The 14013-nt window shown below is 41.0% G+C and overlaps 1 protein-coding gene across 7 annotated transcripts in view; it reads right to left on the bottom strand.

Moving 5' to 3' along the window:
- cgnl1 (cingulin-like 1) overlaps positions 1 to 14013 on the bottom strand; it is a 218847-nt gene that overhangs the window by 136360 nt on the left and 68474 nt on the right. For all 7 annotated transcript variants that reach the window (XM_063065732.1, XM_063065731.1, XM_063065735.1 and 4 more), the window contains exons 4-6: positions 5549 to 5657; positions 1734 to 1853; positions 1503 to 1651 (exon numbers count right to left, since the gene is read on the bottom strand). In XM_063065732.1, coding sequence (XP_062921802.1) covers positions 1503 to 1651; positions 1734 to 1853; positions 5549 to 5657 — 378 coding nt within the window. The remainder of the gene's footprint in view (positions 1 to 1502; positions 1652 to 1733; positions 1854 to 5548; positions 5658 to 14013) is intronic.

The following is a 14013-nucleotide window of genomic DNA, read 5'->3' as shown; positions in this document are numbered from 1 at the left end:
TGTTGCATCTCATCCAATAAAGTTTAACATCTGGCAGATCTTTTCCAAAAATTGCAAAAGCATAGTTTTCACTTAATTACTGATTTTTGGAGATGATTGCAAAATAGTGTATATGCAGAGCAGAGAATTAATGACAGTTACCTCTGGACTCCTGTGTTTGACTGTGAAATGATGGTGAATGCTGAAAGTGTTATAGTTATTACAACTGCACAGTCCAGAACTTTATATTTTGAGTCAACTCTAAGCACTAAATTAATATTTAAACAGATCATTCTGTTCACATTAATTCCAGAGTATCATAAAGACAAGAGATCAACTAGTTGAGTAGGGTCTTGTACTCACTGTCAGTAAGACCAAAGAATTGATTGTGGACTTCCGGAAAGAGAAGTCAAGGAAACACACACATCTATAAATTTGCTGATGACACTATTGTTGGGAGAATTTCAGGTAGTGATGTTTGTGGTGTACAGGAGTGAGATTTATCAGCTGACTGAGTGAAGTCACAACAACCATGCACTCAACATCAGTAAGACCAAGGAACTGATCATGAACCTCAGGAAGGGGAAGTTGAGGGAACACACAGCAGTCCTCATTGAGGGATCAGCAGTGGAAAAGGTGATCAGTTTCAAGTTCCTGGGTGTTAATATCTCTGATGATCTATCCTGCACCCAACATATTGATGCAACTAAAAAGAAGAGATGACAGTGGCTATGTTTCATCAGGAGTTTGAGGAGACCTGGTATGACATCAAGGACACTCAGAAACTTCTACAGATGTACAGCAGAGATCATTCTAACTGGTTACATCACTGCCTGATTTGGAGGGGCCACTGCACACTGCACAGGATCGGAAAAAGATTCAGGAAGTTGCAAGCTCAGCCAGCCCCATCACTGGCAGTAGCCTCTTCACCACTGAGGACATCTTTAAAAGGTATTGCTTCAAAAAGGTGGCATCCATCATTAAGGAACCAACCACCCGCCCCCCCCCCCCCACCATGACGTGTACTCTGCTACCATCAAGGAGGTGGTACAAGAGCCTAAGAACTTTTAGGAACAGATTCTTCCCCTCCACCATCCGATTTCTGAATGGGCAATGAACCTATGTACATTATCTCAATATTTTTGCCCTCTTTTTGCACTGCATATTTAATTTAATTTAAAAATGTTTCTTATTGTAATCTATACTTTTGTTAAATCATTATGTATTGCAAGGTACTGCAACCACAAAACAACAGATTTCATGACATATGCCAGTGATATTAAACCTGATTCTGATTCTGCAGATGCTGGAAATCTAGAATAAAACACAAAATGCTGGAGGAATTCAGCAGGGCCGATGAAGGATCTTGGCTTGAAATGTCGACTGTTTATTCCTCCCCATGTATTACATAATATTATAATTTATTTTACTGGTTAGTAGTTTTATTTTTAAGTAATCACCATGTAAATATGTATTTACTCTACTTTAAACATGCACTCAGGGATCCAAACTTGTCTACTTACTCTTCAAGCTGATTTCTAAGCTCTTTATCACTTTTTGCTAACTGCTCTCGCAAACGATTATTTTCTTCTAAGTTCTCTTCCATTTCTTGCTGTAGGTTTCTGAGATTGTCTTTAGTCCGATCCTTTTGTTCTCTGTCATTCTGTTGTATCTAAAACACAAGAACTGGTTGTCAGTCAATGTCTTTGATGTCACCAGCAACGCAGCATAAATCCACAAGTCACTCACAATACCTTTGTCACTTCATCCAGTTTCCTCTGCAGCTCTTCTGCTTTCTTCTCAATCACAACTGCATTCTTTTCAAGCGCATTTTTCTGTTCCAATAGGACTTGGAATTCTGATGAAATGTCATCCTGAAAGCAAGTGGTAATCAACACTTAATGCATTTGTTATTCTCTTAAAATTATAAATTTCTCTAATCACTCATGTTTGAATAACCATTCTGATCAAAGGTATAAATGACTTTTAATTGAGGCTGAGGACGTTAAAGTTTGATCTCTTTAATCACAATTGTTTTACTATGTGGATCTCCCCATGCAAAACATACTCAAATAAAGACGACAGTCTCTTTCTGCCTTTACTCCTGTTGTTTTAGGTTGAACAGGTGAAACACTCACTTCCTGACCACATTCCTCAGTGGAGCACAGTCTTAGCTTCTAGTTCCCTGTGGCAAATAATGATTTCCGTAAGCTACCATATTCAAAGAAAGCACCTCAAGATTGGGGTGTCATGTGTTTTATTACTGTTTTCCAAATTATTCTGTATCATTTGCATATTTTGGAATGTTTGAATATTTAAGCTCTGGATTTCCAACAAAGACCCATTTGTGTTAGACACGTGACATCACTGTATGACAAACACCAGAAATCTCCAAGTATATGTGCAGGGAGTACTGCTTCTTGGAAGAGACCACCCCAAGGTTTATCAATAACTAATCCAGACATTGACATTCCTTACCAGTTTGATGCTAGTTTCAAAAGCTTCTGGAATTCCACCTAAGCAGAACTTCCAAGCAGCCACGTTTGAGCATTAATGTTTGTATAACTATATATGAAACTGTATTTGTTTATTAATGCTCAGATTGTTAGTGCTGTGTATCTAATACTTTACTAATATTTGATTAATATACTGAATATATTTTTGATTAAGTATTGTTGTGGCTTACATAACACATTGTGGGTTATATGTTTAAAGTACATAAATGGCATAAGTCATTACGCCACATCATATGCGTATGCCTTGTTTAAAGTAAAAACAAAACTAAAGTACATGCATTCCAGACCCCCCATCTTTATCTTTTATGTTCTGTCGTTCCAAAACATAAGTGATCGATGAGAAAGTTTTAAACAAACCTGAAACGACTACCTATCTGTTGAAGCACAGAGACACATTAGAGCTTTTCTAAAAATCGCAGCAAATATGTTTTTCATCACAAGAGGAGAAAGATATTCAAGTTTTAAAAAAGGGAGAAAACAAAAGAAATCACAGGTTCATAGACAGTGAGTACTGGGTGATAACAATCATAAATGAAAAGAGCAGAAATTCCTAGCTACATCAGAAAGCCAGACACGCTCAATTGCACAAGAGATAACTGGATATATATATATATCCAAGATGCAGCACAGAGCGTCATAGGAAGCCTGTGGCCATCAAACTTTACAACTCCTCCCTTGGAGGGTCAGACACCCTGAGCTAATAGGCTAGTCCTGGACTTATTTCATAAATTACTGGCATAATTTACATATTACTATTTAACTATTTATGGTTCTATTACTATTTATTATTTATGGTGCAACTGTAATGAAAACCAATTTCCCCCAGGATCAATAAAGTATGACTATGACTATATATACACACACATAATGTATACGCGTATACACACACTAAGTGAACTGAGCTGTATTTTGAACCAAATGAAATAACCAATGAGAAGCAAGTGCCAATTTTGCTGAGTGCCATGGGTTTAAAGGCATACAGTTTGCTTAGAAGTCTGACTGCTCCAACCAAGCCAGCTGAAATGAGCTTTGCTGATATCGTGAAAGTAATACAGGAACATTTAGAACCAAAACTATTGTTGATTGCAGAATGTTTTGGGTTTCAGAAGCAGAAGGAAGGGGAGACCATTTCAGCTACGTGGCTGAACTGAAGAGATTGTCTGAGAATTGTCAGTTTGGTAATGGGATTTATGATGCACTGAGAGATCATTTAGTTTGTGGAATCTTACAAGAAAACATTTAAAAAATTACTCCTAACTGAAACACAACTTAGATTTAAAAGAACAGTTCAAATAGCTGTATCAATGGAAACAGCAGACAGAGACACAATTGAGTTGCAGTCAGGAACGAAAGTGAGCGTGAACAAAATTGCAATGTCTAAATAGTAACCTGCCTGGCTAAACAGGTTGTGTTACCATCGTGGCAGGGGCTCACATACAGCAAACAAATACAGGATAATAGGTCAAACTTACAGAAAAAGCAACAAAGTAAGATACACACAAAGAACATGTCAGTCAGACAAAAATAAACGGACTATGCAGGGAAGAAAAAAAGATAAAAAGAGAGTGACATAGGACTGAGTAGCCTTGAGACTTACAAAGTGAAAACTAACAATAAACAAGCAATATGGCTTACACCAGAAGCGAAGGGCAAATTAACTAAACTGGAATTGGATACTGGCCTGGCTGTTTCAGTCATTCCAAAAAATGAGTTTGAAAGGCACTTCAAAGATACTGAGCTGAAGCCCGCAGATATCCAACTAAGAACTTATACTGGAGAAAAGATAACTCCTATGGGAATGACATTAGTAACAGTGAAATATAACAACCAGCAAGCCAAGTTGAGCTTTCATGTGATAAAAACAGGGGGCCAGCATTGTGGGGCTGTGATTGCCTAAGGCAACTACAACTCAGTTCTTCTAAATTACTCCAAGAAACTGCTGCTCTCCCATCATCCTTGCTAGGGACCCCTTTTAACCAACTTTGGCCAGTTCCTCTCTCGTGTTTTTGTATTTATCTTTACCCAACTGTAATGCTGATAATGTTCGATTTTAGTTTTCTCCTCCCAGACTACAGGATTGATGCTAAATCAAATCTGGTTTATTGCACAACATCCAATTCAGAATTGCCTTCCCCTTAGCAGGCTTTTCAACAAGCTGCTCTAAAAAGCCATCTTGTTGGCATTCTACAAACTCCTCTCCTGGGATCATGAGCCAACTGGATTTTTCAGTCTACTTCCGTATTGAAATCTCCCATGACTATCATAAAATTGTCCTTTTGACACGCCTTTTCCATCTCTCTTCTAATTTGTATCCCATATCCTGGCAATCATTTGGAGTCCTGCATGTAACTCCCATCAGGGTCCTTTTACTTTTGCAGTTTCTTCACATTACCCACAAGGATTCTACATCTTTTGATCCTATGTTACTTCTTCTTAAGGATGTGATTTCATTTTTTAACATCAGAGATACACCACACTCTCTGCAGCACCTGCCTGTCTTTTCAATATAATGTGTATTTGTAGATGTTCAGCTGCCAGCTGTGTCCTCGATGAGAGATGGAATATTGTATACAATTTTTGTCACCTTAAGTCAGAAAGAAATACATTTGACATCGAGAGAGTGCAGTGACGGTTACTGGCAGAATCCAGGGAGAACAGTTTGCTGAATGACGAGACATGGAGTAGACTAGGCCTGTGTCTATGGAACTGAGGGTGAGAGGAGATCTCAATGAAACTTACTCTGCCTAATATACAAAATGCAGAGCGAATGTCTATTAGTGACAAGGTCCAGAACAAAGGTCACAGCATTAAACCAACAAGACAGACCATTCAGGGGTGAAGGAAAACCTTCATGCAGAAGATGGTGGATTTTGGAATTCTCTGTCCCAGAGAAGCTCATTGTTGGCAAGGATTAATTGACTCCTGGATACTAAATGAATCGAACCTCATGGCAACAGCAAAAAGACAGCAATCAGCTATGATCGAGCAACTGGTCAAAGGATTAGGTGGCTAGCAGATGCTCCTATTTCACAACATTTATGTTCTTTACTCACCTTTTTGTCCCTTTCATCTTTCACAGCAGCAACACCCTTCGATTTTAAGGTCTGGATTTTCTCAAATACCAAATTAACTTTCTTTTTTGTGGCATCATCATCCTGGCTCCTGAAGTAAAGACAAAACAGGTTTAATAGTTAACACCACAAGGTCTTAATTACTTTGAACAACAGCCCAAATAATCAGCCCAGTGTCTCAGATAGCAATTCACCAGGTCAGACATACTTAGGAGGCAATGAGGTAGAAATTATTCAAATGCCTAGTGATTGTTACATTATTCAGTCAGACTTCAATGTCTTGTAAGATGCTTGTCCTCTTATTCTGTAAACACAATCTGAACTACAAGCTAAAAACAATCTGCGTGGGGAACTCAGCGGTCAGGCGGTATGCGTGGAAGCAGAGGGATAACTGATGAATCGTGGCCAAAAAACTTGACTATCCTTCTACATCTATAGATGCTTCTCAGCTCACTGAGCTCCTTTAACAGCTTGTTTCTGTTCCAGATTCCAGCATCTGCAGTCTCCTGTGTCTCCGTCTAAATCACAAAGCTTGTTTAGTGAAGCAATCACACAACTGTACCAAAATATTGTTCCTGTGGTATTAAAATTAATTGGAGTTGAAAAATAAATTGCCCAAGAGATTAAGGTTGTTTTTTTTAATCAAAATAATGACCTCTCCAGAGGATATTGTAAGTATGGGCAGATAATGGTGAGATTACAATTAAAAACTAATGCTGCTTTCAGGAAATTAGACACTGCATTATTGCTCCATTGTGTCAATGATTTATACCAAATGCATTGCTTGTAATATTTTTCAAGCGTATTTATTAATTAATGTTTCATATCATGTTTTGCACTGATAGAAAATTTGCAGAGCACAGCTTTCCATAAAGAAGTGCATTTAAAGACATGGAATGAGATGTACTCTGATTAAACCTGAGTTGGGGGATTAAAAAAAAGGAGTCAAGAAGCAACACAGAGGTTATTAGCACTCAGCATTATTACCAGCAATAACCAGCACCAACAAATGCATGGTTAATGTAGAACTCTGAACTTGAAGGCTTCTTAGCAAGCTCTGCTACAAATTTCTCTACCTGGGTATGTGCTTAGAGCCTTGTCATTTGGATATACAAATGCTACAGATCTGTAATATCTGCCCATTGTTCTTGTCAAAATAAAAATTATGGCTTACCCAAACCAATGGGTGTAATTTTAATTGATAATAAGTCTTATTTACTAGCAACTTCCTTGCCACTGACAAGTGGATTCTCATTCCTTCAACTAACCCTAGAACATAGAACAGTACAGAACAAGAGCATTCTCTTCAACCCACGACGTGCGTGTCCACTTTGACTAACTCCATATGGCTACAAATGGTCAATATCCCTCAGGTTTAATATCACCGGCATGTGTTGGGAAATTTGTTGTTTTGCAGCAGCTGTACATTGCAATCCATAGTAATAAAAACAAAAAATTACAATATATATACACACAAATTTAAAAAGTAGTGGAAAAAGAGAGTGAAAAAAATACTGAGGTATTGTTCATTGTCCATTCAGAAATCCAATAGCAGAGAGGAAGAAGCTGTTTCTGAAATATTGATTGTGTATCTTCAGGCTCCTGTACTTCCACCTTGATAGTAATAATGAGAAGAGGAGATGAGGGTCCTTAATGATGGATGCCACCTTTTTGAGGCATCGCCTTTTGAAGGTGTGCTGGATGTTGTGGAGGTTAGTGTTCGCGATGGAGCTGACTAAGTTTACAACTTTCTGCAGTTTTTTCCGATCTTATGCAGTCACTTCTCCATACCAGGCAGTAATGGTCTCCATAGCACATCTGTAGAAATCTGTGGTGACACACCAATTCTCCTCAAACTCCTAATGAAATAATGCCCCTGCTGGACCTTCTTTGTTGGGCCCAGGATAGATCCTCACAGACATTGACACCAGGAATTTGAAACTGCTCGCCCTCTCCACTTCTGATCCCTTGATGAGGATTGGTGTGTGTTCCCTCATCTAACCCTTCCTGATGTCTACAATCAACTCCTTGGTCTTACTGAGTGCAAGATAGTTGCTGTGTCACCACTCAACCAGCTGACTGATCTCACTCCTGCATGCCTTCTCGTCATCATCCAAAGTTCTGCTAACAATTGTGTTCTTCACAAAATTATAGATGGAGTTTGAGCTGCGCTAGCCTCACAGTCGTGGATTTAGCGAGAATAGAGCAGTAGGCTAAACACACATCCCTGACATGCGCCAGTGTTGATTGTCAGCAAGCAGGAAAAGTCATTTCTGACCTGCACAGCCTATGGTCTCCTGGTGAGAAAGTCAAGGATCCAGCTGCAGATGGAGGTACACAGACCCAAGTTTTGGAGCTTGTCACTTAGAACCGAAGTTCTGATTGTGTTAAACGTTGAGCTGTAAATTTGATAGGGAGAAAGTAAAGTCTGATGTAGCAGTATTTCAGTGGAGTAAAGGAAATTACAGTGGTATGAGAGAGAAATTAGCCAAAGTAAATTGGAAAGAGTTGCTGGCAAGGATGACAGCACAGCAGCAATGGCTTGAGTTTCTGGGCAAAATGAGGAAGGTGCAGGAGAGATATATTCCAAAACTGAACACTCAAATGGTAAAACAGTACAACCATGGCTGACAAGGGAAGTCAAAGTTAATGTCAGAACAAAAGAGAGGGCATACAACAAAACAAAAATTAGCAGGAAGATAGAGGATTGGGAAGCTTTTAAAAATCTACAGACAACTAAAAGAATCATTAGAAGGGAAAAGATGAAATTTGAAAGCAAGCTAGCAAACAATATCAAAGTGGTTAATAAAAGCTTTTTCAAGTATGTAAAAAATAAAACAGAGATATAGGACCCTGGTCAGACCCCACTTGTGAAAACCATAGAAAGGGTGCAGAAGAGATTTACAAGGATGTTGCCTGGATTGGGGAGCATGCCTTATGAGAATAGGTTGAGTGAACTTGGCCTTTTCTCCTTGGAGCAACGGAGGATGAGAGGTGACCTGATAGAGGTGTATAAGATGATGAGAGGCATTGATCGTGTGGATAGTCAGAGGCTTTTTCCCAGGGCTGAAATGGCTAGCACGAGAGGGCAGAGTTTTAAGGTGCTTGGAAGTAGGTACAGAGGAGATGTCAGGGTCTTTTTTTAAACACAGAGAGTGGTGAGTGTGTGGAATGGGCTGCCAGCAACGGTGGTGGAGGCAGACATGAAAGGGTCTTTTAAGAGACTCCTGGATAGGTACATGGAGCTCAGAAAAATAGTGGGCTATGGATAACCCTAGGTAATTTCTAAGGTAAGGACATGTTCAGCACAGCTTTGCCGAAGGGCCTGTATTGTGTTGCAGGTTTTCTATGTTTCTAGATGAGAGTGGATATAGGACCACTAGAAAATGAGGCCGGAGAAATAATAATGGGGCAGATGGCAGATGAACTGAATGAGTATTTTGCATCAGCCTTCACTGTGGAAGACACTAGTAGTATGCCTGATGTTGAAGGGTGTGAGGGAAGAGAAATGAGTGCCGTTACTATTACAAGGGAGGTGTTCAAAAAGCTGTAGCGTTAGAGACTGTGTAGACGTTAGCAATGACCTTTCAAAAATCATTGGACTCTGGCACGGTGCCAGAGAACTGGAAAATTGCAAATGTCACTCCACTTTTTAAGAAAGGAGGAAGGCAACAGAAAGGAAATTATAGACCAGTTAGCCTGACCTCAGTGGCTGGGAAGATATTGGAGACAATTGTTAAAGATGAGGATATGGAGTTCTTGCTGATACAGGACAAGATAGGTCAAAGTCAGCAAGGTTTCCTTAAGGGAAAATCTTGCCTGATGAACCTGATGGAATTCTTTAAGAAGATTACAAGTAGGATAGATAAAGGAGATGCAGTGGATGTTGTATATTTGGACTTTCAGAAGGCCTTTGACAATGTGCCACATATGAGGCTGCTTACCAAGTTAAGAGCCTATGGTATTCCAGGAAAGTTACTAACGTGGTTAGAGCACTGGCTGATTGGTAAGAAACAGCAAGTGGGAATAGAAGGATCCTTATCTGGTTGGCTGCCAGTGACTAGTGGTGTTCCACAGGGGTCGGCGTTGGGACCACTTCTTTTTTTGTTGTACATCAATGATTTAGATGATGGAATAGGTGGCTTTGTTGCCAACTTTGCAGATGATACGAAGATTGGTGGAGGGGCAGGTAGTGTTGAGTAAACAGATCGGCTGCAGAAGGACTTAGACAGATGAGGAGAATGGGCAAGAAAGTGGCAAAAGAAATACAATGTTGGAAAATTTCTACTCACTTTGGTAGTAGAAATAAATCAGACTATTTTCTAAACAGGGAGAAAATCCAAAAATCTGAGAATCAAAGTGACTTGTGTAGAACACCCTAAAAGTTAACCTGGAGGTTGAGTTGGTTCTGAGGAAGGCAAATGCAATGTTAGCGTTCATTTCAAGAGATCTTGAATACAAGAGGAGGGATGTGATACTTTATAAGGCACTGGTGAGGCTTCACCTTGAGTAATGTGAACAGTTTTGGGCTCCTCTTCTTAGAAGAGATGTGCTGACATTGGAGGGGGTCCAGAGGCAGTTCACAAGGATGATTCCAGGAATGAAAGAGTTATCCTATGAGGAATATTTGATGGCTCTGTACTCGCTGAAATTTAGAAGGATGGGGTGGGGGGCGGGGATCTCATTTAAACCTTTCAAATGTTGAAAGGCCTAGACAGAGTAGATGTGAAAAAGATGTTTCCCATGGTGGGGGGAGTCTAGGACAAGAGGGCACAGCCTCAGGATAGAGGGGCATCCATTTAAAACAGAGGTGCAGAGAAATTTCTTTAGCCAGAGGGTAGTGAATTTGTGGAATTTGTTACCACAGGCAGCTATGAAGGCCAGGTCATTGGGTGTATTTAGGCAGAGATTGATAGGTTCTTGATTAGATATGGCATTAAAGGTTAGGGGAGAAGGTGGGGGAATAGGGCTGAGGAGAGAAAAGGATTAGGCATGATTGAATGTGGTGGAGCAGACTCAATGGGCCAAATGGCCTAATTCTGCTCCTATGTCTTATGGTCTGTATTTGGCTCATCCCTCCCTCTTGCTCAAACCCTTCTTTCTTTCCCTCAATTTATTTCACATTGCAAACTTAATTCCTTGAATTAAATTCCAACTACACCTGAATGTTTAACCTTCTGTGCACCTCAGTGAGGACTGTTTGGTCCGACCAGATGCTTGTGCTGGGTGCAGTGCTGATTTGGACTTCAGATCAGTATAAAATGCTGCACAAAGGTTCGTGGCCTGTCTGTGAGCACCTGTGGATAGCAAGTGTTGCTCACTCACTGCCCCGTACACTGGACATTAATACTGAGCCAAGGTATTTAATTATTAACAATATTCACAGACTGCAATGAGCAAACTATGTATTCAAGCTAGTGCATCTCTCAAAGGAGAATATACTCCTCTTCCCACACTGCTCTCTTACACAAAGACCATGCAATAAGTGTTTTTTTAATATTCTATTGTTCTATTTTGCAGAAAACCTTTATACCAGCCTTCAGTTTTCACAATTGCCCTCAATAAACTAGCTTGGCTATTTATGCAGTGCCTCCAGTGATTGGTGTCTGCATTCCTGACATTTTAAACCTGTTGTTCTCCTCCCTCTGGCTGATTTTGTTTAGCCTTATTACATTAGCTCTTCTTAAGAGTTTCAAGTTTTAGCAAACAGTCCACACCCAAAACAGGCATCACCCCTTCCCTTCTCTTTACACATACAAGGAGGTTAATTGTTAGAATTCATTTTCATCTCAAACCTCCGGCAACTGAAGTTTACTCATTTAGATTTTGCAAGTGACCACACCAACCGGAGCGAAATAAAATCTCACTTAAAGGCTTTAAATTACAGAGGTGCAAGTTAAATGTTTATACAGATTTTAACACCGGCACACGAGCCACCTGTAGTGGAAAGTCTGCCTGCCCGTCATGGTGGGCACAGAATTCACTGAGATGTGGGTGAAGTGGGAAGTCTGCTTGCCCGTCATGGTGGGCGCAGAACTCACTGAGGTGTGGGTGAAGTGTAGTAGCGTTAGCTCTCTGTTTAATTTTCTTTCGAAAATATTACCATGAAGTGCATCATGGCTTCCAAACGCAGGTTATTCGACCTGAAACTCTTCCAGTGGGACACTATGAGGAAGCTGAGAACAGCGATGTGGATGATCCCGATCATCTTTGATAAATTGTGTGTGATATAGGCTAAGGAAGTGTTTACATAAAGGTTTAAAAAGTGAAAAAAATTAAAAAGGTTAAAATGAAATAAAAAATTAGTGTATGTATTATAGTGTACAGTATACAGTTTTAGTGTAAGTTCTTGGCCATTTAGTCAATACAGGTACACTACAGCACTTCATTTAGGTTTGCTAAGTATATAATATGGAGTTCACACATCGTCCAAATCACATAACATCCGATTTCACGGAACGTATTGTGGATGTTATGCGACACATACCTGTATAGCTTTTAACTATTTCTATAAAACTTCAGCTAATTGGGGCAGCCACTTAACTGGCCCAACACACTGGTCCCAATATGTCCCAATTAACCAGAATTCACTGCAACTGGTATTTGAACCCAGGAAACTCACAGACAAAATACAATCAATCTCACATCAACAAAAACTGGATTTGTAATGGTGACGAGGAATTACCAGTGTTCAATATTTCTTTGCAACACACACAAAATTCTGGAGGAACTCAGTAGACCAGGCAGCATCCATGTAAAAGAGTACAGCCGACATTTCGGGCCAAGACCCTTCATCAGGACTGGAGAAGAAAGATGAGAAGTCAGAATGAGGTGGGGAGGGGAGGGAAGAGAGAAGTACAAGGTAGTAGGTGATAGGTGGAACTGCGAGTGGTGAAGGGCTGAGAAGTCGATTGGCTGGAGAAGAGGAAATCTAATAGGAGAGGGTAGAAGGCCATGGACGAAGGGGAAGAGGGAGGAGCACCGGGGGAGGTAATGGGCAGGTAGGGAGATGAGGTGAGGGGGGAAATGGGAATGGTGAATGGTGAAGGAGGGGGGTGGGGAATGGACCATTACTGGAAGTTTGAGAATTGATTTTCATGCCATCAGGTTGGAGGCTACCCAGATGAAATATAAGGCGTTGCTCCTCCAACCTGAGTGTGGCCTCATCACGGCAGTAGAGAAGCCATGGACTGACATGTCGGAATGGGAACGGGAAGTAGATTTGAAACGGGCAGCCACCGGGAGATCCTGCTTTTTCTGGTGGATGAAGTGGTCCCCCAATCTACGTCGGGTCTCACCAATATACAGGAGGCCACACCAGGAGCACCGGACACAGTATACAACCCCAACAGACTCACAGCTGAAGTGGCATCTCACCTGGAAGCCCTGAATGGTAGTGAGGGAGGAGGTGCAGGGGCTGGTGTAGTACTTGTCCTACTTGCAAGGATAAGTACCAGGATGAAGATTAGTGGTGGGGGGGAAACAAATGGACAAGGGAGTGACATGGGGGGTGCGATCCAGTGGCCACACATTTTAATTCTACTTTCCATTCCCATTCTGCCATGTCAGTCCACGGTCTCCTCCACTGCCGCAATGAGGCCACACTCAGGTTGGAAGAGTAACACCTTATATTCTGTTGGGCTAGCTTCCAACCTAATGGCATGAACATAAATTTCTCAAACTTCTGGTAATCGACTTCCCCCACTTCACCATTCCCATTGCCGTTTTCTCACCTTATCTCCTTACCTACACATCACCTCCCTCTGGTACTCTTCCCTTTCTTCCATGGCCTTCAGTCGTTTCCTATCCCATTCCTCCTCTGCAGCCCTTTATCTCTTTCACCATCGACTTCCCAGCTCTCTACTTCACCCCCTTGCCCTCTCCCAGTTTCTCCTATCACTGACAACTTTGTACTTCTTCCTCCCCTCCCTCACCTTCTTTACACAGACTTCTCATCTTCTTTCTCCAGTTCTGGTTAATGCTTTCGGCCCGAAACGTCCACTGTTCTCTTTTCCATAGACGCTGCCTGGCCTGCTGAGCTCCTCCAGCACTGTGTGTGTTACTTGGATTACCAGCATCTGCAGAATTTCTCTTGTTTTCAAATATTTCTTTAACTGCATTTTCATTTGATTAGCACGAAGTGTATTTAAGGCTACGTTCACACTAGACCGGATAAATCCGTAACCCAAGCTTTTTCTCTTCGTTTTGACCCTCCGTCCACACTGAAACGGCGGTTTCCTTCCCCGAAAACTGAGCTTTTCTAGAACACTCTCCAGAGTGTTTAAATCTGAAAACACCAGTTGGGTGTTGTAGTGTGTACGGGGTAACCGGAGGTTTTAAAAAACCTGTCATCCCTTTCATCGGTGAAGGGACTATGGCTGCAGGAAATGTTTCCAGGGTGACCCCTCTGTGGGAGTGGGGAAGATGCTGATGAAGCCACCCGGGGG

The sequence above is a fragment of the Mobula hypostoma genome, chromosome 13 (assembly GCF_963921235.1).
Source record: "Mobula hypostoma chromosome 13, sMobHyp1.1, whole genome shotgun sequence".
NCBI lineage: Eukaryota > Metazoa > Chordata > Chondrichthyes > Myliobatiformes > Myliobatidae > Mobula > Mobula hypostoma.
Note: the sequence above shows the minus strand (reverse complement) of the source record. Positions and strands in the feature narration are given on the sequence as shown.